We start from the raw sequence: 25,960 nt of genomic DNA, 5'->3' as shown, positions 1-25,960 counted from the left end.
TATTTACTCCCTTCTATTTACTCTGGGCTTTTCTTTTTGCTCTCTTTCTTATTCTTCAAGTTGTAGGGCTAGATAATGCATTACAAGTTTTTCTTGTTTTCTGAGGTAGTCCTGTAGTGGTATGAACTTCTCTTTCAGCATTGATTTCACTGTGTCCCATTGATTTGGGATTGTGATGTGTTCATTGTCACTTGTTTCCAGGACGTTTTTATTTCTTCTTTGATTTCTTTGGTGATCCATTAATTGTTTAATAGCATGCTATTTAGCTTTTATGTGTTTGATTGTTTTTGAGTGTTTTTATTGAAGTTGATTTCTAATTTTATGGTGTTTTGATCTCAGAAGATGATTGATATTATTTCAATCTTCTTGAATTTATAGAGACTTAGCCTATATCCTAACATGTAGTCTATCTTTGAAAAAGTCCCATGTGTACTTGAGAAGAATGTATATTCCCTAGCTTTGGGGTAAAATGTTATGAGGATGTCAACTAGTTCCTTGTGATCTAGTGAGTCATTAGGATTGCTGTTTCATAGTTGATTTTTTGTTTAAAAGACACATCCAGTGATGTCAATGGTGTATTAAAGTCCCCTACTATGATTGTGTTGCTGTCAATATTTCCCCTGATATCTTCCAGAAGTATTTTTGTGTATTTGGATGCTACTGTATTGGGTTCATATATGTTTACCAGAATTATATCCTCTTGTTTTATCAATCCCTGTAGTATTATTAAGTGGACTTCCTTATCTCTTGTTATAGCCTTCATTTTGAGGTCAATTTTGTCAGATTTGCTACCCCAGCTTTTTTTTTTATTTTTCATTTCCATTTGCCTCAGAGATATTTTTCCATCCCTTCACTTTCAGTCTATGTGAGTCCTTTGTTCTGAGGTGGGTCTCTTGTAGACAACATATATATGAGTCATGTTTTCTTATCTATTCATCTACCCCAGTGGTCGGCAAACCGCGGCTCGCGAGCCACATGCGGCTCTTTGGCCCCTTGGGTGCGGCTCTTCCACAAAATACCACGGCCTCGGCAAATCTATTTTGAAGAAGTGGCATTAGAAGAAGTTTAAGTTTAAAAAATTTGGCTCTCAAAAGAAATTTCAATCGTTGTACTGTTGATATTTGGCTCTGTTGACTAATGAGTATGCCAACCACTGATCTACCCTATGTGTTTTGATTGGAGCATTTAATCCACTTACATTTAAGGTTATTATTGATAGGTACTTGTTTGTTGCAATTTGTATGCTTTATGCCTGTGTTTCTCCATCTCTTTCTATTTCTTCTTCTTGTAGCAGTCCCTTTAGAATTTCTTGTATTGCTAGTTTTGTGGTAATAAACTCCTTTAGCCTTATTTTTGTTTCTGAGAAGCTCCTGATTTCACCTTTGATTTTGAATGATAGACTTCCTGGATAATGTAGTCATGGATTCAGCCCCTTGCTTTTCATAACTTTGTATACTTCCTGCCATTCCCTTCTGTCCTGATGTGTTTCTGTTGAGAAATCAGCTGAAAGTCTAATGGGAGATCCCTTGTAGGTAACTCTCTATCTCTCTCTTGCAGCCCTAAAGATTCTTTCTTAGTCTTAAAGTTTGCCATTTTAATTATCATGTGTCTTGGTGTGGGTCTTTTGGGGTTCATTTTGTTTGGGACTCTCTGTGCTCCCTGGACTTGTGTGACTTTTTTCTTCTCCAAGTCAGAGAAGTTTTCTGTCATTATTTCTTCAAACAGATTTTCCATGGTTTCCATGCCAGAGCCACCCTGCCCTGGGAGTACCTGTGGTCTTAGCATGAACTCTTTGTCCAGAAGAGCCTAATCCACCAGCCCCCAAGACTCCTGAAAGATCTGTTACACACACACACACACACACACACACACACACACACACACACCAACATTCCCCTTTCAGTCCTTGACTCACTTATACTCTCTTCCTCACTGCTGCCCTGCTGGCCACCATCTATAATAGGCATTCTAACAGGGATGATTGAGGTGATATCTCATTGAGGTTTTGATTTGCATTTCCCTGATAATCAGTTATGTTGAGTACATTTTTTACTGGCCATTTATATGTCTTTTTTGGGAAAGTGTCTGTTCAATTCCTATGCCCATTTTTAAAATTTTCTGGTTATTTTTCTACTGAGTTATATAAGTTCCCTTTATATTTTGGATATTAATCCCTTATCAGATATATGAATTGCAAATATTGTCTCCCATTCTATAGATGGACTTTACATTTTGTTGAAAGTTTTTTTGTGTTGTTTTTGCTGTTCAGAAGCTTTTTAATTTGATGCATTCCAATTATTTATTTTTGCTTTTATTTTCTTGTTTTTGGTATCAAATCTAAACAATCATTGCCAAGACTGATGTCAAGGAGCTTACCCTCTTTGTCTTCTAGGAGTTTTATGCTTTCATGTTATATGTTCAAGTTTTAATCCATTTTTAGTTCATTTTTGTTTATGCTATCACATAGGAGTCCAATTTCATTCTTTTGCACATGGCTATCCAGTTTCCCCAGCCCCATTTATTGAAGAGACTATTTTTTTTACATTGTGTATTCTTGACTCATTTACTGTAAATTAATAGATCATTTATTTCTGGGTTGTCTGTTTTGTTCCATTGACCCATATGTCTGTTTTAATGCCAATATCATACTGTTTTGACCAGTATAGCTTTGTAATATAGTTTGAAATCAGGATGTGCGATGTCTCCAGCTTTGTTATTCTTTTTTTTTCTTTTTTTATTGTTTAAAGTACTACAAATAGTAGTATATATGTCTCCTTTTTTTCCCAATTGACCTTCCCCCATTCTCCCTTACCCCCCGGCACATGCCCTCACCCCCTCCCAGTGACTTGCATCTATTGGTTATGCTTATATGCATGCATACAAGTCCTTCGGTTGATTTCTTACCTCCCCACCCCCCTCAACCCACCTGAGCCTGGAGAGCATTATGTTAAGTGAAATAAGCCAGTCAGTGAAAGAAAAATACCACATGATCTCACTCATTTATGGATAATAAAGAACATTATAAACTGATGAACAAAAATAGATACAGAGGCAGAAAAGCATTGAATAGACTATCAAACAGCTTTGTTATTCTTTCTTAAGACTGCTTTGGTTATTCAGGATCTTTTGTGTTTCTATAACTTTGGGATAGTCTTTTCAATTTATCTAAAAAAACTAGAGGCCCAGTGCACAAAATTCGTGCATGGGGGGATGTCCCTGAGCCTGGCCTGCACTCACTCCAATCTGGGACCCCTCGGGGGACATCCCTCTTACAATTCGGGACCACTGGCTCCTAACCGCTGGCCTGCCTGCCTGCCTGATGGCCCCTAACTGCCTCTGCCTGCCTGCCTGATTGCCCCTAACCATTCCCCTGCCGACCTGATTGCCGCCTAACTGCTCCCCTGCCGGCCTGATCACCCCCAACGACCCTCCCCTGCCAGCCTGATCATCCCCTAACTGTTCTTCCCTGCCAGCCTGATCACCCCCAAATGGTCTGCTCTCCCACTCCGGCCTGATATCATCCCTAACTGCTTGCTCCCCCACCAGCCTGATTACCCCTAACCACCTCTGCCTCAGCCTCCACCACTGTGGCTTTGTCCTGAAGGAAGCCAGATGTCCAGAAGATGTCAGGTCGACCCAGTCTAATTAGCATATTACCCTTTTATTAGTATAGATGCCATCTGAATTTTGTTTTAATTGTATTAAAATTGTAGATTGCTTTGAGTAGTATGGACATTTGAAAAATATTAATTATTCTAATCCATAAGCACAAAGTAGTTTTCCATTTATTTGTACCTTCTTCTATTTCTTTCATCAGTATCTTATAGTTTTCAAAACACAAGTCTTTCAACTCCTTGGTTAAATTTACTCCTACATATTTTTTTCTTTATGATGTTTTATAAATGAAATTATTTTCTTAATTTATTTTTCTAGTAAATCATCAGTGTATGAAAAGAAACTGATTTTATATGATTTTGTGTCCTGTTTATTTACTGAATTTGCTTATTATTTGTTACAGTAGGCTTTTTTTTGGGGGGGAGGGTGGGACCTCTATGACTTTCTGTATATAAGATTATGTCATTTGCAAAGAGAGACTATTTTACTTTTCCTTTCTAATTTAGATGCCTTTTATTTTTTATTCTTGATGCCTAATTGTTCTGGCATAGACTTTCAATACTATATTAAATAAAAATAGTAAAAGTGGGCATCCTTGTATTGTTCCTCATCTTAGAGGAAAAGCTTTCAGATTTTTACTGTTGAGTATGATCTTAGCTGTGGGCTTGTCATATATGGCTTTTATTATGTCAAGGTACATTTTCTTTATACTCAGTTTGTTGAGTTTTTATTAAGAAAGGATGTTGGATTTTGTCAAATACTTTAAAAAATATATTCAGACAATCAAATACTTTTTAAAATGTATCTTTATTGAAAGCATTACAGATGTCCCCTTTCTTTGTTTGTGTTCTTTTTTTCTATTGATCCCCTCCGGAGTGGCTGCTATGGAGTATACCAGCCCCTCCCAGGCCTTCACCACTCTATTGTCTGTGTCCATGGGTTATGCATATATGAATATAGGTTCCACGGTTAATCAGTCCCGTCCAATCCCACCACCCCAACCTTCCCTCTAAAATTGTCAATCTGTTCCATGCTTTCATGTCTCTGGTTCTATTTTATTCATCATTTTATTTTGTTCACTAGAGTCCACATTTGAGTCATCTGAAACTTATCATTCTTTTACTGGCTTATCTTTCTTTTACTGGCTTATTTGCTTAGACTAATACTTTCCAGGCCCATCTATGCCTTTGCAAATGTTAAGGGTTATTTCTTTTTTATGCCTACATAGTATTCCATTATGTAAATGTCCCACATCTTTTTATACATTTATCTACTGAAAGACACTTAGACTGTTTCCAAATTCTTAGCTATTGTAAATAAGGTTGCTATAAACATAGCGGTGCATATATTCTTACTGATTGGTCTTTTGGGGTTTTTATGATATATTTTCATAAGTGGGATTACTGGGTCAAATGGTAATTCAATTTTTAATTTTTTGAAGAAACTCCATACTGTTTTCTGTAGTGGTTGCACCTATTTGTATTCCCACCAGCAGTGAATAAGAGTTTTTGTTTCTCCACATCCTAGCCAGCACTTGTTTGCTGATTTTTTATATAATAGCCATACTGACAAGTGTGAGTTGATATCTCATTGTGGTTTTAATTTGCATTTATCTGATGATTAGAGACTTTGAGCCTTTTTTCCATATGTCTCTTGGCCATTTGTATGTCCTCTTTGGAGAAATGTCTACTCAGGTCTTCTGTCTATTTTTTTAATTGGATTGTTTGTCTTCCTTTTGTTGAGTTGTATGAGTACTTTATATATTTTGGCTATTAACCCCTTATCAGATGCATTATTGGTACACTAGAGGCCCGGTGCATGAAATTTGTACACGGGGGAGGGGTGTCCCTCAGTCCAGCCTGCACCTTCTCCAATCTGGGACAGTCGAACATCCCTCTCACAATCCAGGACTGCTGGCTCCCAACTGCTCCCTGCCTGCCTGCATGATTGCCCCTAACTACTTCTGCATGCCAGCCTGATCACCCCCTAACCACTCCCCTGCCAGCCTGATTGATGCATAACTGAACCCCTGCCAGCCCAATTGCCCCTAACTGTCCTCCTTTGCCAGCCTGGTCACCGCTAACTTCCCTCCCTTGCCAGCCTGGTCACCCCTAACTGCCCTCCTCTGCCGGTCTGGTCACCCCTAACTGTCCTCCCCTGCAGGCCTGGTCACCCCTAACTGCCCTCCTCTGCTGGCTCAGTCACCCCTAACTGTCCTCCCTTGCCAGCCTGGTCACCCCTAACTGCCTTCCCCTGTCGGCCTGGTCTCCCCCTCCCCCCAACTGCTCTCTCCTGCAGGCCTTGTCCCTCTCAATTTCCCTCCTCTCCAGGCCTGGTAACCCCCAACTGCCCTCCTCTGCTGGCCCAGTCACCCCCAACTGCCCTCCCTAGCAGGCTTGGTCCCTCCTAACAACCCTCTCCTACTGGCCTGATCTCCCACAACTGCCCTCCTTTGCCAGCCATCTTGTGGTGGCCATCTTGTGTCCACATGAGGGTGGCCATCTTTGACCACATCGGGGCAGCCATCTTGTGTGTTGGAGTGGCAATCAATTTGCATATTAGGCTTTTATTATATAAGATATGTTCTCCCATATAGTGGGTCCCCTTTTCATTTTGATTGTGGTTTCTTTTGCTGTGCAGAAGCTTTTTATTTTGATGTAGTCCCACTTGTTTATTTTCTCCATAATTTTCTTTGCCCTAGGAGATGTATCTGTAAACAGACTGCTAATTTAGGTATTTGAGATTTTACTGCCTATGTCCTCCTCTAAGTTTTTTATGGTTTTATTCCTTATATTTAAGTCTTTTATCCACCTTGGGCTTGTTCTTGTGTATATTTTAAGTTAGCAGTCTATTTTTATCTTTTTGCTTATATCTGTCCAGTTTTCCCAACACAATCTGTTAAAGAGACTGTCTTTACTCCATTGTATGTTCTTGTCAAATATTAATTGACTGTAATGGTGTGGATCAATTTCTGGGGTCTCTGTTCTGATCCATTGGTCTATATGCCTGTTCTTGTGCCAGTACCAGGCTGCTTTGGTTATAATTGCTTTGTAGTATCCTATCTTATAAAATAGTAATATGCAAATTGACCGTCACTCTAACACACAAGATGGCCACCCCCATGTGGTCAAAGATGACTGCCCCCATGTGGACACAAGATTGCCACCACAAGATGGCCAACAGGGGAGGGCAGTTGTGGGCAATCAGGCCAGCAGAGGAGGGCAGTTGGGAGACACCAAGCCAGCAGGGGCAGGCAGTTGGGAGGGACCAGGCCTGCAAGGGAGGACAGTTGGGGGGACCCAGGCCTTCAGGAGAGGGCAGTTGTGGGCGATCAGGCCAGCAGGGGAGGGCAGTTAGGGGTGATTGGGCCAGCAGAGGAGGGCAGTTGGGGGAGACCAGGTCAGCAGGGGAAGGCAGTTAGGGGTGACTGGGCTGGCAGAGGAGGGCAGTTGGAGGAGACCAGGTCAGCAGGGGAGGGCGGTTGGGAGGGTCAAGGCCTGCAAGGGAGGGCAGTTGGGGGGACCAGGCCTGCAGGGGAGGACAGTTAGGGGTGACCAGGCTGCCAGGGGAGGGCAGTTAGGGGCAATCGGGCAGGCAGGGGAGCAATTAAGTGTCGATCAGGCTGGCAGAGGAGTGGTTAGGGGGTGATCAGGCTGGCAGGCAGAAGCAATTAGGGGCAATCATGCAGGCAGGCAGGAAAGCGGTTGGGAGACAGCAGTCCAGGATCGGGCCTAAATGGGCAGTCGGACATCCCTCAAGGGGTCCCAGATTGGAGAGGGTGCAAGATGGGCTGAGGGGCACCACCAACCCCCCCCCCCTCCCCGGTGCACAAATCTTCATGCAACGGGCCTCTAGTAGTTTGATATCTGGCATTGTGATACCTCCTACTTTGATCTTTGATATCAAGATTGCTGCAGATATTCTCGGTCTTTTATGGTTCCATATAAATTGTTGGAGTACTGGTTCTAGCTCTGTGGATAATGTCATTTGTATTTTCATGAGGATTGTGTGAATCTATAGATTGCTTTGGGTAATATAGACATTTTAATGATGTTAATTCTACCAGTCCGTGAACATGATATACGTTTCTATTTGTTTGTATTTTCCTCTATTTCTTTTTTCAACGATCTGTAGTTTTCCAAGTACAAGTCTTTTACCTCTTTGGTTAAGCTTATTCCTAGGTATTTTACTTTTTGTTCCAATGGTAAGTGGGGTTCCATTGTTAATTTCTCTTTCTGAGAGTTCATTATTGGTGTTGATTTTTTATCCTGCTACCTTGACAAATTCATTGATTAAGTTATAAGTTTCCTGATGGAATCTTTAGGTTTTTCTATGGACACTATTATGTCATCTGCAAATAATGATATTTTTACTTCCTCCTTTCTAATTTTGATGCCATTTATCTTTTCTTAGTGTCTGAATGCTGTGGCTAGGACTTCCAGTACTATGTTGAATAAGAGTGGTAAAAATGGACATCCTTGTCTTCTTCCTGTTCTTAAGGGAAATGCTTTTAGTTTTTGCCCATTGAGTATTATGTTGGCTATAGGTTTATCATATATGGCCTTTATTATGTTGAGTTATGATCCCTCTATTCCCACTTTACTGAGAGGTTTTATCAAAAAAGGGTGCTTGGAGAAACCAAGATGGCGGCATAGGTAAACACCTAAACTGCTGCCTCGCACAACAATTTCAAAACTACAACTAAAAGACAGAACGGACACCATCCAGAACCACAGGAAAGCTGGCTGAGTGAAAATTCTACAACTAGAAGGAAAAAGAAAAACTCACAGAGAATTGGAGGTACGGCAAAGGGTCTTTGTGCGTGCAGAGAGGAAGGGCGGCTGAGAGCCTGGCTGACTTTCTCTGGCAGAAGGGGGAAGGAAGCCCCCGACCGCACTGAACCCCAGTTCTGACTGCACTGAACCCCAGTTCCGGGCGAGCCCCTGGGGACCCACGCTCTTACGGGGGGGAGTCTGGACTCTCCGGCAGAGACTCTGGAGCTGGGGAAGGCAGAAGTCTGAAGGCGCGACGTGCCAGTGCACACAAAGGCTGCGGAGGTTGCCACAGGCTTTCCCTACTGGAAGGGAGTAAGAGGCTCCTTACTGCACTGAGCCCCAGTTCTGACTGCACTGAACCCCAGTTCCAGGCGAGCCCCTGGGGACCCATGCTCTTGTGGGGGGAATCCAGACTCTCGGGCGGAGACTCGGGAGCCGGGGAAGGCAGAGGTCTGAAGGCGCGCTCGTGCCAGTGCCCACAAAGGCTGCGGAGGTTGCCACAGGCTTTCCCTAGTGGAAGGAAGTCAGAGGCTCCTTACTGCACTGAGTCCCAGTTCTGACTGCACTGAACCCCGGTTCCAGGCGAGCCCCTGGGGACCCACGCTCTTGTGGGGAAAGTCTGGACTCTCGGGCGGAGACTCGGGAGCCGGGGAAGGCAGAGGTCTGTGCGTGCGTGCAAGGGCAAGGCTGCCGGGAAGCCAAGACTGTCTGCTCCACCCTGAGACTCCACCCCATCCAAGCTGAGCACAGAGGCTATTGCAATTTGGCAAGTCTAATCCTATAAGGCTGTCTCCAGCACCGAACTTCTCCCAGCATAGATGCAGCTGATCCTTACAGCCAACTGGCCTGGAGGTCAATTCCTCCCAGTGACTCCAACAACAATCAAGACTTAACTACAACAAGACTGTACACACAGTCCACAAAGGGGTGCACCAAGAGTGTCCACCTCAGGTTAACTGGGGAGGCCGACCCACTGGGCCATATAGGAAACCTAGCACACAAATTTACCCTACCAACTCAGGGAAGCAATGAAAATGCGGCGTCAAAGAAACAGATCACAAACGAAAGAAATGGAGGAAAACAAATGACTGGATATAGAATTCAAAACCACAGTTATAAGGCTTTTCAAGAATATCCTAGAAAAGGCCGATAAATATAACGAGACCCTCGAAGATATGAGAAAGGACCAACTAGAAATTAAACATACACTGACTGAAATAAAAAATATTATACAGAGACCTAACAATAGACTAGAGGAACACAAGAATCAAGTCAAAGAATTGAAATACAAAGAAGCAAAAAACACTCAACCAAAAAAGCAAAAAGCAAAAAAAAAAAAATCCAAAAAGTTGAAGATAGTGTAAGAAGACTCTGGGACAACTTCAAGCGTACCAACATCAGAATTATGGGGGTGCCAGAAGAAGAGAGAGAGCAAGATACTGAAAACCTATTTGAAGAAATAATGACTGAAAACTTCCCCCACCTGGTGAAAGAAATAGACTTACAAGTCCAGGAAGCACACAGAACCCCAAACAAAAGGAATCCAAAGAGGACCACACCAAGACACATCATAATTAAAATGCCAAGAGCAAAAGACAAAGAGAGAATATTAAAAGCAGCAAGAGAAAAACAGTTAGTTACCTACAAGGGAGCACCCATACGACTGTCAGCTGATTTCTCAACAGAAACTATGCAGGCCAGATGGGAGTGGCAAGAAATTTTCAATGTGATGAATAGCAAGAACCTACAACCAAGATTACTCTACCCAGCAAAGCTATCATTCAGAATTGAAGGGCAGATAAAGAGCTTCACAGATAAGAAAAAGCTAAAGGAGTTCATCACCACCAAACCAGTATTATATGAAATGCTGAAAGGTATTCTTAAAGAAGAGGAAGAAGAAAAAAGTAAAGATAAAAATTATGAACAACAAATACATATCTATCAACAAGTGAACCTAATAAGCAAGTGAATTAAAAACCTGAGCAACAGAATAATCTGGTGTATATAATAGAATCAGGGGCATAGAAAGGGAGTGGACTGATAATTCTCAGGGGAAAGGGGTATGGGGGGTTCATGAAGAGACTGGACAAAAATCATACACCTATGGATGAGGACAGTGGGTGGGGAGGTAAGGGCAGAAGGTGGGGTGGGAACTGGGTGGAGGGGAGCTACGGGGAGAAAAAGGAGAAACAATTGTAATAATCTGAATAAAGATTTATTAAAATAAAAAAAATTTAAAAAAAATAAAAATAATAAAGTTTACAACTCAAAAAAAAAAAAGGGTGCTTGATTTTGTTAAATGCTTTTTCTGCATCTATTGATATGATCATGTGGTTTTTATCTTTCAATTTGTTTATGTGATTTATTTATAGATTTGCAAATATTGTACCAGCCTTGCATCCCCAGAAGTAATCCTACTTGATCATTGTGTGTGCTCTTTTTAATGTATTACTGGGTCTGATTTGCTAATATTTTGTTGAGGATTTAGCATTCATCTGGGATATTGGCATCTAATTTTCTTTTTTTTTTTATTGTCTTTATGTGGTTTTGGAGTTAGGATAATGCTGGCTTTCTAAAAAGAGCTTGAAATTGTTCCTTCCTCTTCTTTTTTTTTTTTTTTTTTTTTTTTGGAATATTTTGAGGATAGGTCTTAGTTCTTCTTTGAATTTTTTATAAAATTCTCCTGTAAATCCACGTGATCTGGTACTTTTTTTTAATGGAAGTTTTTAAATTATTGCTTCAATTTCATCAGTTGTTATTGGCCTAATCACATTTTCTGATTCTTCATGTTTGAGTTTTGGAAGATAGTTTGTTTTTAGGGATTTGTACATTTTCCCCAGATTCTTCAGTTTGTTGGCATATAGTTGTCCATAGTATTAGCTTACAATCCTTTGTATTTCTGTAGTGTCCATTATCTTTCTTCTTTCATTTCTGATTTTATTTATTTGGGTCCTCTCTCTTTGTTTCTTGATGAGTCTGATGAGGGGGCTTATCAATCTTGTTTATCTTTTCAAAGAACCAGATCTTGAATTCATTGATCTGTGGTACTGGTCTTTTAGTCTCTATGTTATTTATTTCCGCTCTGATCATTATCATTTCCTTCCTTCTATATGCTTGGCTTATCTTTCTGTTCATTTTTTAATTCATTTAGTTTTAGGGTTAGATAATATAATAGTTCTTCTTATTTTTTCTTGAGGTAGGCCTATAGTGCTATGAACTTCCCTCTCAGGAAGTTCATCTGCTTTCATCATGTCTCATAGGTTTTTGGAGGTGGTGTGTTCATTATGATTTGTTTACAGGAAGTTTTTCATTTCTTACATGATCTCATTGGTAACCCATTCATTGTTTGACAACATGCTACTTAGCCTACGTGTGTTTGAGTGCAATTGAGGTTTTGGTTTTTTTTAATTGTAGTTGATTTCTAACTTCATGCCATTGTGATCTGAGATGATTTTTAATACATCAGTCTTCTTGTTTTGTGCCCTAACATGTGGTCTATTTTTGAGAATATCCCCTGTGTGCTTGAAAAGAATATATTTTCTGTTTCTTTGGGGTGAAATGTTCTGTAAATATCAGTTAGATCCATCTAACCTAGTTGGCCATTTAAGGTCTCTGTTTCATTGTTAATTTTTTGTCTGGAAGATCTATCCAGTGATGTCATTGGAGTGTTAAAGTCCCCTACTCTGATTGTATTACTGTCAATCTCTCCTTTGATTTTTGATATTTTTACTGGGAAACCCTTATTTGGGCTTGGGATGCCTGTCACTGTGTCCAATAACAAAGACAGCTTTGAATCATATTAAGTGTTTATTGAGAAGGGTAGCCAACCAAGAAGACAGGGCACTTACAAACATTCAATCCTGTCTTCCAGCAAGCTTCAGGGGATAGGATTACAAAGGAGAATGGGAATGCAGCTACGTTCAGGCTTGGAGTCTGCAGACATCAGCTATTGCCCTTTAGTCATCAGGCAATGAGATGATGTTGACTCCTGGTGAGTCGGTCTGTCCCTGCTTATCAGTTCTGCTTGCTGGATTTACAGCTGAGTCACCTCCTCAATTGCTTCCCTAAGGCCTTGAAAACAAAACTTAAGGAAAACTTAATCTCTTATTCACATATAAGAAACTTAACCCCTATTCACATAAATATATGTATTCTAAGATTTAAAATAATATAACTACTTTTCAGATTAATTCAGGTGCTCTATCTATCAGATTATAAGTCCCCCTATCAATATCCTCCAGAGTTTTTTTTTTATATATTTAGATGTTCCCATATTGGGTGCATATATGTTTAACAGACTTATAGTCGCTTTTTGTATCAGTCCTTTTACTATTATGAAGTGGCCTTCTTTGTCTCTAGTTATTGCCTTTGTTTTGAAGACTATTTTGTCTAATATGAGTACTGCTACCCAAGCTTTTTTCCCTTTTCATTTGCATGAAATGTATTTTTCCATCCCTTCACTCTAAGTCTGTGTGTATATTTTGTTCTGAGGTGGGTCTCTTGTAGACAGCATATTTATGGGTCATGTTTTCTTAGCCATTCAGTCAAGCTATGCCTTTTGATTGAGAATTTAATCCATTTACATTTAAGGTTATTATTGATAGGTATTTATTTATTACCATTTTTATTTTCTTTTTTTAAAAATATATTTTATTGATTTTTTACAGAGAGGAAGGGAGAGGGTAGAGAGTCAGAAACATCGATGAGAGAGAAACATCGATCATCTGCCTCCTGCACACCCCCTACTGGGGATGTGCCCACAGCCAAGGTACATGCCCTTGACTGGAATGGAACCTGGGACCCCTCAGTCCTCAGGCTGACGCTCCATCCACTGAGCCAAACCGGTCAGGGCCATTTTTATTTTCTTTATCTTCTCTCTCCCCTTTTCTTCTTCTCCTTAAAGCAGTCTAATATTTTTTTGCCTTGCTGGTTTGGTAGTAATGTACTCCTTTAACCTTTTTTTGTCTGGAAATATTTTTATTTCTCCTTCAATTTTAAATGATAGCCTTGCTGGATACAGTAGTCTTTGATTTAGGATGTTGCTTTTCATTACTTTGAGTACTTCATGCTATTATTTTCTTTGGGTTTATCTTCATTGGGACTCTCTGTACTTCCTGAACTTGTGTGACATTTTCCTTCACCAGTTTTGGGAAGTTTTTTGAGATTATTTCTTTAAACAGGTACTGTTGGAAAGCACACGAGACTTGGTTGAAAAGTTTGTAAGGAGGACATTCTGAGAAAAGGGAAGTGTGCAGAAGGCCACCTGACCTGTTTGTCAGAATTCTGACTTAGGGGAGTGCCGAAAGCAGTGCCCCTAATTATTCCTTGACTTCTCCAAACAAGTCTGTGCATGTGCAGACACCTAGGTTTTTACTGGAATCCTTATTCTTTTTTTAATATATTTTATTGATTTTTTTACAGAGAGCAAGAGAGAGGGATAGAGAGAAACATCAATGAGAGAGAAACATTGATCAGCTGCTTCCTGCACACTTCCTACTAGGGATGTTCCTGCAACCAAGGTACATGCCCTTGACCTGAATCAAACCTGGGACCTTTCAGTCTGCAAGCTGATGCTCTGTCCACTGAGCCAAACTGGTTAGGGCTGGAATCCTATTCTTAAATATTTGGTTGTCCTTGCTTAAAGGACAGTACAAACACATGTGTCCTCCCAAGATTACTTACCCTACTGATTGACAAGGGAGCTCCCATTAGACTGTCATCTTATTTCTCAATAGAAACACTTCAGGCCAGAATGGAATGGCATAAAGTATACAAAGTAATGAAAACCAAGGAATTGAACCCAAGACTAATCTATGAATTATGGTTATCATTGAAAACTGAATTTGAATTAAAGAGCTTCTCAGACAAAAAAAAAAAAAAAAAAAGCCTAAAATAGTTTATTACCACCAAACCAGCAGTGCAAAAAATGCTAAAGGAACAGGTATAAGAAGAAGAAATAGAGAAAGAAAAGAATGCAGGCATAAAAATAAAAATGGCAATAAATAAGTACCTATCAATAATAACCTTAAATGTAAATGGCTTAGATGATCCAATCAAAAGACATTGGGTAGCTGAATGGATAAGAAAACATAATCCATACATATGCTGTCTACAATAGACCTACATCAGAACAAAGGACTCACACAGAATAAAAGTGAAGGGATAAAAACAACTTTTTTCAGGCAAGTGGGTATGAGAAAAAGCTGGGGTAGCTATATTCATATCTGACAAAATAGACTTAAAAGTGAAGTCCATAATAAGAGACAATAAAGGCCACTTCATAATACTAAAAGGATAGATATAACAGGAGGTTATAACTCCAGTAAACATATATGCACCAAATACAGGGGCATCCAAATATATAAAACAAAATATCTATAGCATTTTAAAAGAGAAATCAACAGCAATACAATCATAGTTGGGGACTTTAATACCACATTGACAATATTGGATAGATCTTCTAGACAAAAAATCAAGGAAACAGCCATCCTAAATGACACACTAGATCAGATGGGATTAGTTGACATTTTCAGAACATGTCTCCCCAAAGCTACAGAATATACATTCTTCTCAAGAGCACATGGGACATTTTCAAAGATAGATCACATGTAGATCACGTATTAGTTCACAAATTAAGTCTCTACAAGATTAAGAAGATTGATATTATATGAAGCATCTTCTCCAATCACAATGAAATTAGAGATCAACTACAATAAAAATGCTCAAAAACATAAATACATGGAGTATAAATATCATGTTAGGAAATCCTGAATGGCTTACAAAAGACATCAAGAAAGAAATAAAAGAACAACCTAGAAACAAGTAAAAATGAACACACAATAACCCAAAATCTCTGGTACAAAATGAAAACAGTACCTCAAAAAAGAAGAAAAACTTCTAATAAATTATCTAACTCTACAACTTAAAGATTAGAAAGAGAACATGAAAAGCCTAAAGTAAGTAGAAGGAAGGAAATAATAAAGATCAGGCCAAAATAAATGACATAGAGACAAAAAAAAAAAAAAAAACCACAAAAGATCAATAAAAACAAGAGCTGATTTTTGAAAATATGAACAAGAGTGATAACCCTAGACAGATTCATTAAGAAACAGAGAGAGAGAACACAAATAAACAAAATCAGAAGTGAAATAGTAACAACTGGCCCCATAAAAATACAAAGGAATATAAAAAATACTATGAACAACTAACTATATTCCAAAAAGCTGAACAAAATTGACAATTTCTTAGAAAAATAGAATTTTTCAAAATTCAATCAGGAAAACTAACAACTTATGAAACTGAAGCAGTAATAAAAACAAAACAAAACAAACAAACAAATAAAACCTCCCAGCAAACAAAAACCCTGGTCTGGAAGTTTTATCAAACATTCAAAGAAAAACTAACACCTCTTCTTCTCAAAATATTCCAAAAAATCCAAGAGTAAGGAACACTTCCAAGCTCTCTTTTATGAGACTAGCATTAGTCTAGTTCCAAAACCAGATAAAGGCACTACAAAGAAAGAATAACAGGCCAATATCTCTGATGAACATAAATGCTAAAATCTTCAACAAAATATTAGTAAATTGAATACTGTAATAGATTAAATAGATCATACCATGACCAAGTGGAATTTATTCTGGGAATGCAAGGCTGGCACAATATTTGCAAATCAATAAATGTGATACATCACATAAACACATTGGAAGATCATATTAACTGAAGCAGAAAAAGCATTGGAGAAATTCAACACTCCTTTTTTTATAAAAACATTCAGTAAAATGGGAATAAAGAGATCAGACCACAACATAATAAAAGCCATATATGACACACCTACAGCTAACATCATACTCAATGGGCAAAAACTAAAACAATTTCCCCTTAGAACAGGAACAAGACAGGGATGTCCATTTTTACCACTCTTATTCAACATACTACTGAAAGTCCTAGCCCTAGTAATCAGACAGAAGAAAAAATAAGAGTCATCTAAATTGGAAAGAGGGAAGTAAAACTCTCATTATTCACACATGACATGATATTGTACATAGAAAACCTATATGTGCCACCTCCAAACTAATACATTTAATAAATGAATTTGGCAATGTAAGGGGATACAAAATTAACAGCTAGAAGTTGATAGAATTCTTATACACCCGTAATGAATTCTCAGAAAGAGAAACTAAAAAAAAAAAAAAAAAAAAAAAAAAAAAAGCCAATTTACCATTGCAATAAAAAAATTAAGATACTTAGGAATAAACTTAACCAAGTAGGTAAAAGACCTGTTTTAGGAAAACTATAGGCCTTTGAAAAAAGAGATAGAGGAAGATATAAACAAATGGAAGAATATATTTTGCTCATGGATTGGTAGAATCAAGATCATTAAAAGGTCCATACTAACCAAAGCAACCTATAGATTTAATATGATACCTATTAAAAAATCAATGGCATATTTCACAGATCTAGAACAAACACTCCAAAAATTTATATGGATAGGTACATTCAAAAAAATGAAACCAGACCACCAACTTACACCATACACAAGAATAAACTCAAAATGGATAAAAGATTTAAATGTAAGTCATGAAACCATAAAAATCTTAGAAGAAATCATAGGGAGCAAAATCTCATAGCCATATGTTTACTGATACATCTCCTAGGCAAAGGAAACTAAGGAAAAAATAAGCAAAGGGGACAACATAAAAATAAAAAGCTTCTTCACAGCAAAAGAAACCACCAATTAAATGAAAATAGAGCCCACTGCATGGGAGAACATATTTGCCAATGATTCATCAGATAAGGACTTAATATCCAAAATATGTAGGGAACGCATACAACTTAACAAAAGGAAGACAAGCAATCCAATTGAAAAATGGGGAAAGGACCTAAAGAGACAAACCTCCAAAGTGGATATACAGAAGGCCAAGAGACATATGAAAAAATGCTCAAAGTCACTCATCATCAGAGAGATGCAAATTAAATAGATAATGAGGTATCATCTTATACCTGTCAGAATGGCAATCATCAACAAATGACAAGTGTTGGTGAGGATGTGGAGAAAAAGGAACCCTCCTTCACTGCTGGTGGGAATGCAGACTGGTGCAGCCACTGTGAAAACCAGTATGGAGTTACCTCGAAAAGTTAAAAATGGAACTGCCATTTGACCCCATGATCCACTTCTAGGAATATGTACAAAGAAATCAGAAGCACCAATCAGAAAGAATATATGCACCCTATGTTCATAGAAGCACAATTTACAATAGCTAAGATTTGTAAACAGGCCAAGTCCCCATCAGCAGATGAGTGTATAAAAAAGCTGTGGTATATTTACACAATGGAATACTATGCAGCTGTAAAGAAGAAGGAACTGTTATCATTTGCGATACCATGGATGGACCTAGAGAGTATTATACTAAGCAACATAAGTCAGTCAGAGAAAGATAAGTATCACATGATCTCACTTATATGTGGAATCTAATGAACAAAATAAACTGATGAGCAACATAGATCCAGAGTCATAGAAGCATGGAAAAGACTGATGAATTTCAGAGGAAAGGCAGAGGTAGGAGGATGGGTGGGGAGAGATTAACAGAGAAATTTATATTCATAATAGAGGCCCAGTGCACAAAATTTGTGCACTCAGGGGGCTCCCTCAGCCGGGCCTGTGCCCTCTCACAGTCCAGACCCCAGCAGCAAGCTGACCCACCAGTCAAAGCGTCCATCCCCTGTTCAGCACACATCATAGCAAACGATTGAGTGGCCTTAGCATATCATTAACATATTATGCTTTGATTGGTTGAATGAACAACCAGACGACCAGACACTTAGCATATTAGACTTTTATTATCTAGAATATGCATACACTATTGATACAGACAATAGTGTGGTGAAGGCTTGGGAGGGATGAGTTGCAGTATGGAGGGGGTAAATGGAATAAAAAACAAAAAGGACATCTGTAATACTTTCGGGAAAAAAAAATATATATATATATTTAAAAATCAACTGTTTTCAAGAGAACCCTTTCAGCTTCCCACACTTTGCTTCCTATGAGGAGAGCTTTGGTGCTCTCTGTAATTATGGACTTCTTTTTCTCATGCACAAATACTCTGAGCCACAGCTCTGGGCTCTGAGCAGGGGATGATAGCCTCTGGTTTTCTCAACCTGCCTTTCCCAGCATGGACCCTCCATCATATGAGGGAGCTGGAGTGTGGGCCACTGGGCTTCCAGTATTCTTAGCCTGTGGTAGAGCCTCTGTGATATGCCTAGAGAAGCAGAAGGGTGCTGCTGGCTGTGCTCACCAGTTTAGTCCTGTGACTCAGAGTAAAAGGGCATCATGAGAAATGTTAGGAGCCTGCCCCTATTGTTAAGGTAACATATGTTTGATGTCCAACTCAGGAGAGAAGGAGCCCCATCTTCTTGACCACATAGCCCTCCCTTGTTCCTGGGTAGCTAATGGGCTGTGGGAGGTGCAGCAAGTGCTGCCAAAACAAGGCTTGAGTAAAGAAATAGATCGGAAACTACCAAGAACATTGTAAACATGTTGACCACTCCCCTTGCTTTGCTTTGTGTGCTCTGACTATAAAATAAAGCTTCCGCTTACAGGCTGTGTCACAGTTTCCTCATCCAGGCAGTGATCCACCTGGTCCCAACTGTATTCTCTTGTCTGTCTTCTTTAATCCTTCACCACCCCTTCTCAGTTCACCCCTGGCCATGCTAGACGCAGTTCAAGAGCTATGGCAGAGGCAGGATGCATGCTTTTCTGTGCACAAATGAATTTACAATAAATCATCCTGTAGCTCATTTCTTGGGAATAAAGGGGATTATGAGAAACAAAAATAAAAATTTATTGTGCTGAGATGCACATTAAAATTGCCCCATTGTCCCTTGTTAAAGGTGTATTTGCAGCACTTATCAGTAGTAATAAAGCACTTAAGAACATATCTTTATGGGAGGACTGGAGTGGAACAACCAAAGATGTCAAACTAAAACTGAAAGGAAGAAATGCAGATAACAGCAGAAATTGTGCAAATAAAACTGAAAATCCTAGAAAAAGAGCAAGTGACTGAATGCTATAAGTGATTGGATCCAGCAGCCTCTAAATTCTTTCCCAGTTTCTACTCTAAGCAGCCTCTTCTTCTGCCCCTAGGGTCAAGGGCTAAGAATTCAGGGTTGTCCAAGCAACTGTGTGGGTTTTGGAGGAAGGGGACTAAAAAGTCCTGACAGATGAGTAAAGAAAGAGTGGAGGGTGTGCTGAGAGTGGCAGAGACTGTGGGAGAAGCACACTTGCTTCCCTGCTTCCTGCCTTCTTGGCTGTTGGTGCCACATGGTAATGGGACTGGGATCTGTCAATATCTGCAACTACACATGACTCTGATGACCCCAGGCACTCAAAGCATGGGAGCAGAGGCCTGCAGTGATTTTGCTCCTTCACACAGACCCTCAAGCCAAGAGGGCCAGGACTGGTCCCTCCAAGTGGTCTTCCATGAGGAAGCCTGTTCCTTCTCATAGGTTTATCCAACATCTGAGAGGAAGTGTGGGTTAGTGACCAGGGCTCATGATTCATACCCATGGGAGTGCCTAGAGACTATTCAATTTTCTTTGTATAACAGGAAAATTCACCACTTTGTTTTAATTTGGAAAATGTTTTTTTTTCCTTAGTTTGACATTTGTGCTTTAATTTGTGTATGGTAGTATCTGTGAGATTTTTGTGTAATCACACGTATTATTCCTTTTCCTTACTCTATTTCAAATCTTAGAAATATCTACCCTACTCCCAGGTTACACAGAATGTATCTATTTGTCTATTGTTTATATGCATTAGTTTTTTATATCAAAGCTTCTAATCTCTTTAGAATTTGAATGGCATGTGGCAATGGATGCAGTTTTATCTTTTTCTATTATGTTATACAAACACTCAAAGTTGCTTTATTAGTCCATCTTTTCCATCATTGATGTGAGATACTATCCTATTGAATCTAACTGTAACATAATGTAATTTAATATAAATAAATGAAAACAGGATGATTAATTTGGTCTATTTCTGAATTTTCTGTTTTCATTTCATTTTTCTCTCTTTCTGCTTTAATCATAGAAACTATGATGCTTGACTCCTGGTAGAACTAGTCCTCCTTCCTGTTCGTTTTCTTTGTGTGTGTGTGTGTGTGTGTGTGTGTTTTCTCAGAATTAATTTCATTTTTATTGATGACATTATTACAGATGTCCACCATTACCCCCACATTTTGCCACCTCCACCAAGTCCTACCCCCACCTCTGGCCTTCACCACACTGTCGTCTGTGTCTATGGGCTATGTATATATGCTCTTTGGCTAATATTTTCACCTCATTTTATCAAGTTGTCACCACACCTGTCCCCGCTGAGATCTGTCATTCTGTACCCTGTATCTATTCTTCTAGGTCTATTTTATTCATCAGTTTATTTGTTCATTAGATTCCACATATACATGTGATCATATGGCATTTGTCTTTCTCTGACTGGATTATTTTGCTTTACATAATAATCTCCAGGTCCATCCATTCTGTTACAAAGGGTAAAAGTTCCTTCTCTTTTACAGCAATGAAGTATTCCATTTTATAAATGTACCACAGCTTTTCTATCTACTGATCCACTGATGGGCACTTGGACTGTTCCAGATCTTGGCTATTGTAAATAATGCTGCTATGAACATCGGGTGCATGAATTCTTTCTGACTGGTGTTTTGAGATCCTTAGGATATATTCCCAGAAGTGGAATTGCTGGGTCATATGGCAGTCCCATGTTCAATTTTTTGAGGAAACGCCACACTATTTTCCACAGTGGCTGCACCAATCTGCATTCCCACCAGCAGTGAACCAGGTTTCCCTTTTCTTCACATTACCAGAACTTGTTTGTTGATTTGCTGATGGTAGCCATTCTGGCAGGTGTGAGGTAATAACTCAATGTAGTTTTATTTTACATTTCTCAGATGATTAGTGACATTGAGCATTTTTTCATATATCTACTGGCCATGTGTTTGTCCTCTTTGGAGAAGTTTATATTCAAGTGCTTTGCCCATTTTTTAAATGGATTGTTTGTCTTCCAGGTGTTTAGTTGTATACATTCTTTAAATATTTTGAAGATTAACCCCTGATCAGATGTATCATTGTCAAATATGTTCTCAGTGGGTTCCATTTTCATTTTATTGATGATTTCTTTTGCTGTGCAGAAGTTTTTTGGTTTGATGTGGTCCTATATGTTTATTTTTTCCTTTGTTTCCTTTGTCCCAGGAGATATATTGGAAAAAAATAGTGCTACACGAGATGTCCAAGATTTTACTACCTATGTTTTCTTCCAGGGTTTTTTATGGTTTTGTGACTTACATTTAAGTATTTTATCCATTTTGAGTTTATACTTGTGTATGGTGTAATTTGGTGTTCTACTTTTATTTTTATTTTTTGCATATGTATATCCTATTTTCCCATCAACATTTATTGAAGAGTCTGTTTTTACCCCATTGTATGTTCTTGCCTCCTTTGTTAAATATTGGCTGTGAAGGTGTGGGTTGATTTCTGGCCTTGTGTTCTGTTCCATTGATCTATATATCTGTTCTTGTGCCAGTACCAGGCTGTTTTAATTACAATTGCTTTGTAGTATAGTTTGATATTCGGTATTGTGATCCCTCCAACTTTGTTCTTTTTTCTCAGGATTACTCAGGCTATTTACAGGTTTTTGTTTTGTTTTTTTTGGTTCCATATCAAATTTTTTGGAATATTTGTTCTAGATCTTTGATATATGACATTGGAATTTTAATCAGTCATACGATGAATCTATGGATTGCTATGGCAGTATGATTATTTTAATTATTCTTTAAGTCAGTGAACATAGTATATGCTTCTACTTGTTTGTATCATAGATCCTGAGTTATATAGATTTCCGAGTACAGGTTTTTTGTTTGTTTGTTTTTGTTTTTTATTGCCTGGGTTAAGTTTAGTCCTAGGTACCTTTTATTTTATAATAGTAAATGGGATTGTTTATTTAGTTTCTCTTTTAGTTTATTGTTGCTGTGTAAAAATGTCACCAATTTCTGTATATTAATTTTGTATCCTGCTACTTTCCAAAATTTATTTATTAGATCTAGAAGTTTTTTGGGTTTTTTTTGGGGGGGGGGGGGGGTTGGTGGACTATTTAGGGTTTTCTATGTACAATATCATGTCGTCTATGAATAATGACAGTTTAGTTTTAATTACTCTTTTCCAATTTGGGTGCCTTTTATTTATCCATATTGTCTTATCTGTTGAGCTAAAACTTTCAGTACTATGTTGAATAAGAGCAGTTAAGGAGGACATCCCTAACTTCCTTAAGGGAAACACTTCATTTTTGCCCACTGAGTATTATGTAGGCTATAGGTTTTTTTAATCTTTTTTTTATTTCTTTATTCATTAAGGTATTACATGTGTCCACATGTTGACATATAATCTTTCTATTCCCACTTTGCTGAGATTTCACACTTAATTACAATGCATTACTTTTTTATCATCTAAAATGCATTTAGGATTTTTGTATTAATATTTCCAAATGAGACATTTCTGATCTCTATTTAATTTGGACATCTTTGCTAGCCTTTGGAGTCAATAATATACTTGATTCAAGGAAAGGACAAAAGTTTTCCTTCTTTTTTATATGATCAGGAATAGTTCACATGCATTGAGATGATCAGATCTGTAAAGATTGAAGTGAGTTCCCCTGTGAAAGCACCTGGATTTTGTACTTTTTGTGGGAAAACTCTGCTTTATTATTTTTTTCATAGTAATTGAAATATTTCATCTCTCTCCTCTATTGGGATCAATAAAATATTACATATTTTCAGGGAGGAAAAGAATGAATAAAAGAGAATTGGAAATGGTCCCCACTTAGCTCAGTTGAACTTTTCCCTCTCTTCTTTCCTTACTTAATGTCTTATGTGTGCGTACATCCCAGAGCCTCTTGATATGAATGTGGCTGGCCTTCAGGACAATACTCAGAATTGCTCTGATGAGAAAAACTGGAAGTGGAAAAAGTGAGATAGCAAACACCATCCTTGGGTAAAGAGTAACTGAATCTAGAATCGCTGCTCAAGATGTCACCAAGAATTGTCAAAAAGCATCATGGGAATGGAAAGGTGGAAACTTCTTGTCCTGGACACCCCAGGGCTCGTTGACATCAAAGAATAACTGCAGACCACCTGGGAGGAAATTAGCTGGTATGACCTCTTCTCCTGCTCTGGGCCTCACACTATCATCATGGTTCTTCTAGGATGGTACAAGAAGGAGGAGCAGAGAACAGTTGCACTGATCAATGCCATTTTTGGGAAGCCTTCAAGGAAGCACATGATCATCTTGTTCACTCACAAAGATGATTTTTTGGATAGGAGGCTGAGTGACTTTATAGCAGAGACAGACATGGACCTGTAAGCCAGTGTGGGCAGCAGTTTCATCATCAAGGAGTGTGAGAACCACTACTGTGTTTTCAATAACATTCGAAGTGCAAATGAAGCTGAGAAGGAAGCTCAAATGCAAAAGCTGGTGGAACGGATAGAGGCTGTGGTGTGGAAGAACAGAGGAGCTCACTGTTCTTATGTCATCTACAAGGAAATAAGAAAAGCTGAAACGTTTGGCAGAAGCATTGAAAAAATCTATTTGTACAATTTAAAAGAATATTATACTAGTAGAGGAAAAATATGCTTGGGAAGAAATTTCACAGAAAGGAAAGGAGAATGAAATAAAATCTATAAACATGAAATATGATAAATATATATATATATACATATATATATGTATATATATATATATGTATATATATATATATATGTATGTATATATATATATATATATATATATATATATATATATATATATATATATATAAAAGCCTAATAGGCTAAGTGTCCAACCATCCAACCAGTTGCTATGATGTGCACTGACCACCAGGGGGCAGACGCTCTGACCACTAGGTTAGCTTGCTGCTGGAGTCCAACAGATCGGGACTGGGCGAGATGGACTGGACATGCCCTGGAGCCCTCTCATGGTCCCTCCCCAGCCAATCTCCCATGGTCTCTCCCTGGTTGGCTGGCCCCAATCGGCCCCAATCGGCCCCCATCAGGACTGGGCGAGACAACCCAGATCGGCCCCAATCAGGACTGGGGAAGATGAGCTGGACACACCCTGCAGCCCTCCTGTGGTCCCTCTTCAGCTGGCCAACCTCCTGCGTCCCTCCCCGGTCCTTATCATGCCCTGGTGGAGTCCCTTGGCCTGACCTGTGCCCTCTCGCAATCTGGGACCCCTGGGGGATGTTGGAGAGCTGGTTTGGCCCAGTCCCCACAGGCCAGGCTGAGGGACCCCACCAGTGCACTAATCTGTGCACCAGGCCTCTAGTTAAAATATAAGGGAAGAAGCTGAAAGCAATATATTTGATTTTTGATGCTTTAAAAATATGAATTATGTTTTGGAAATAATGTAAATTTTAGTTTTTCTTCTTAATTTACTATTATTTGTCAATGTGGTAGATTACACTTTCCAAAGATGGCTACAACAGTATCTTCTATCCCACCTATTGCTCTTGTAATCTGAGATTTTTACTTCCTCTGCTGAGTTATGTGGTCTGTGTCCCCTACCTTGCAATTCAATTGACTTTGTGACTCCTTTGATTAATAGTAGATTATGTACTTCTAAAGATAGATAGGAGACTGTCTCCTTGCTCTACAGGGTACCTGATTTTGGAACTTGGCCACCATGTTGTGAGAAAGCCCAAGTTTTCCATTGAGAGGCCTTGTGAACAGGACTTGAGGTCACTGGCACACTCCCTTGGCTGGTCTTTCAACTGCCAGCATTTCTAACTTGTCATCTGTGTGAGTGTGTCAACATGAAATCAGATTCTCCAGCTGCCAACTGAGTCACCTCAGATGAAGGTATAAAGGGCAAAGATGAGCATCCCCACTGAGTTCTGCCCAGATTGCAGGTTCATGAGAAAAATAAATGATTGTTTTTGTTTTAAACCACTAAATTTTGGGATGGTTTGTTATGCAGTGATAGGAACCAGGTGGATTTTCCAAGCTCATTTCCCACCAATGCCCACAATGCCAACAAATTTAAAAAGTTAAAAAATTGACATAATCAGACAATAATATGTTATGCAGAGTTCAGATACTCAATTTAGGAAAATTCGTATGTCAAGTGTTAGCACCACTGGTGATGCACTTTATTTCAGTCCATGTCCCTGAGTTCTTTGTTAGTGAAGCATCAGGCTTCTCCAGCAAGATGGTTTTGTGGTCTGTGGAGGTTTGGAAGTTTCTACATTGTCTTATTGTTTTTCTCTTTTTCTTTTTTTAGGCACCATCTGAACTTAAATGTCCATTATTATAACTTAAAGATATATCTGTGCCAAATACTTTTTTCCTTTGCAGATTCATTATTTGCCCTCCTTTACCCCAGCTCTTTGCCCCAGGAGGCTGATGTATGTGCATCACATTATTACTGAACTCAAGGGTTCACCACTTGGAGTGTTCTATTCAAGAACAAGACATGGTTTCCATTGAACCACATCCAGCACAGCCAGGGGTGAACCT

General features: G+C 38.9%; 1 protein-coding gene across 1 annotated transcript in view; it reads left to right on the top strand.

The window, feature by feature from the left end:
* Positions 1-23,810, top strand: part of LOC308246787 (GTPase IMAP family member 8-like) — a gene marked incomplete at both ends in the record, with an annotated part of 63,389 nt that extends 39,579 nt beyond the window's left edge. Inside the window, 1 exon segment of the mRNA XM_080665148.1 lies at positions 23,653-23,810. Within this exon segment, the coding sequence (XP_080521274.1) occupies positions 23,653-23,810 (158 nt within the window).
* Positions 23,811-25,960: the final 2,150 nt, after the last annotated feature.

The sequence above is a fragment of the Plecotus auritus genome, assembly GCF_963455305.1.
Source record: "Plecotus auritus genome assembly, chromosome: 4".
NCBI classification, from domain to species: domain Eukaryota; kingdom Metazoa; phylum Chordata; class Mammalia; order Chiroptera; family Vespertilionidae; genus Plecotus; species Plecotus auritus.
This window is presented reverse-complemented; position numbering and strand designations above follow the sequence as displayed.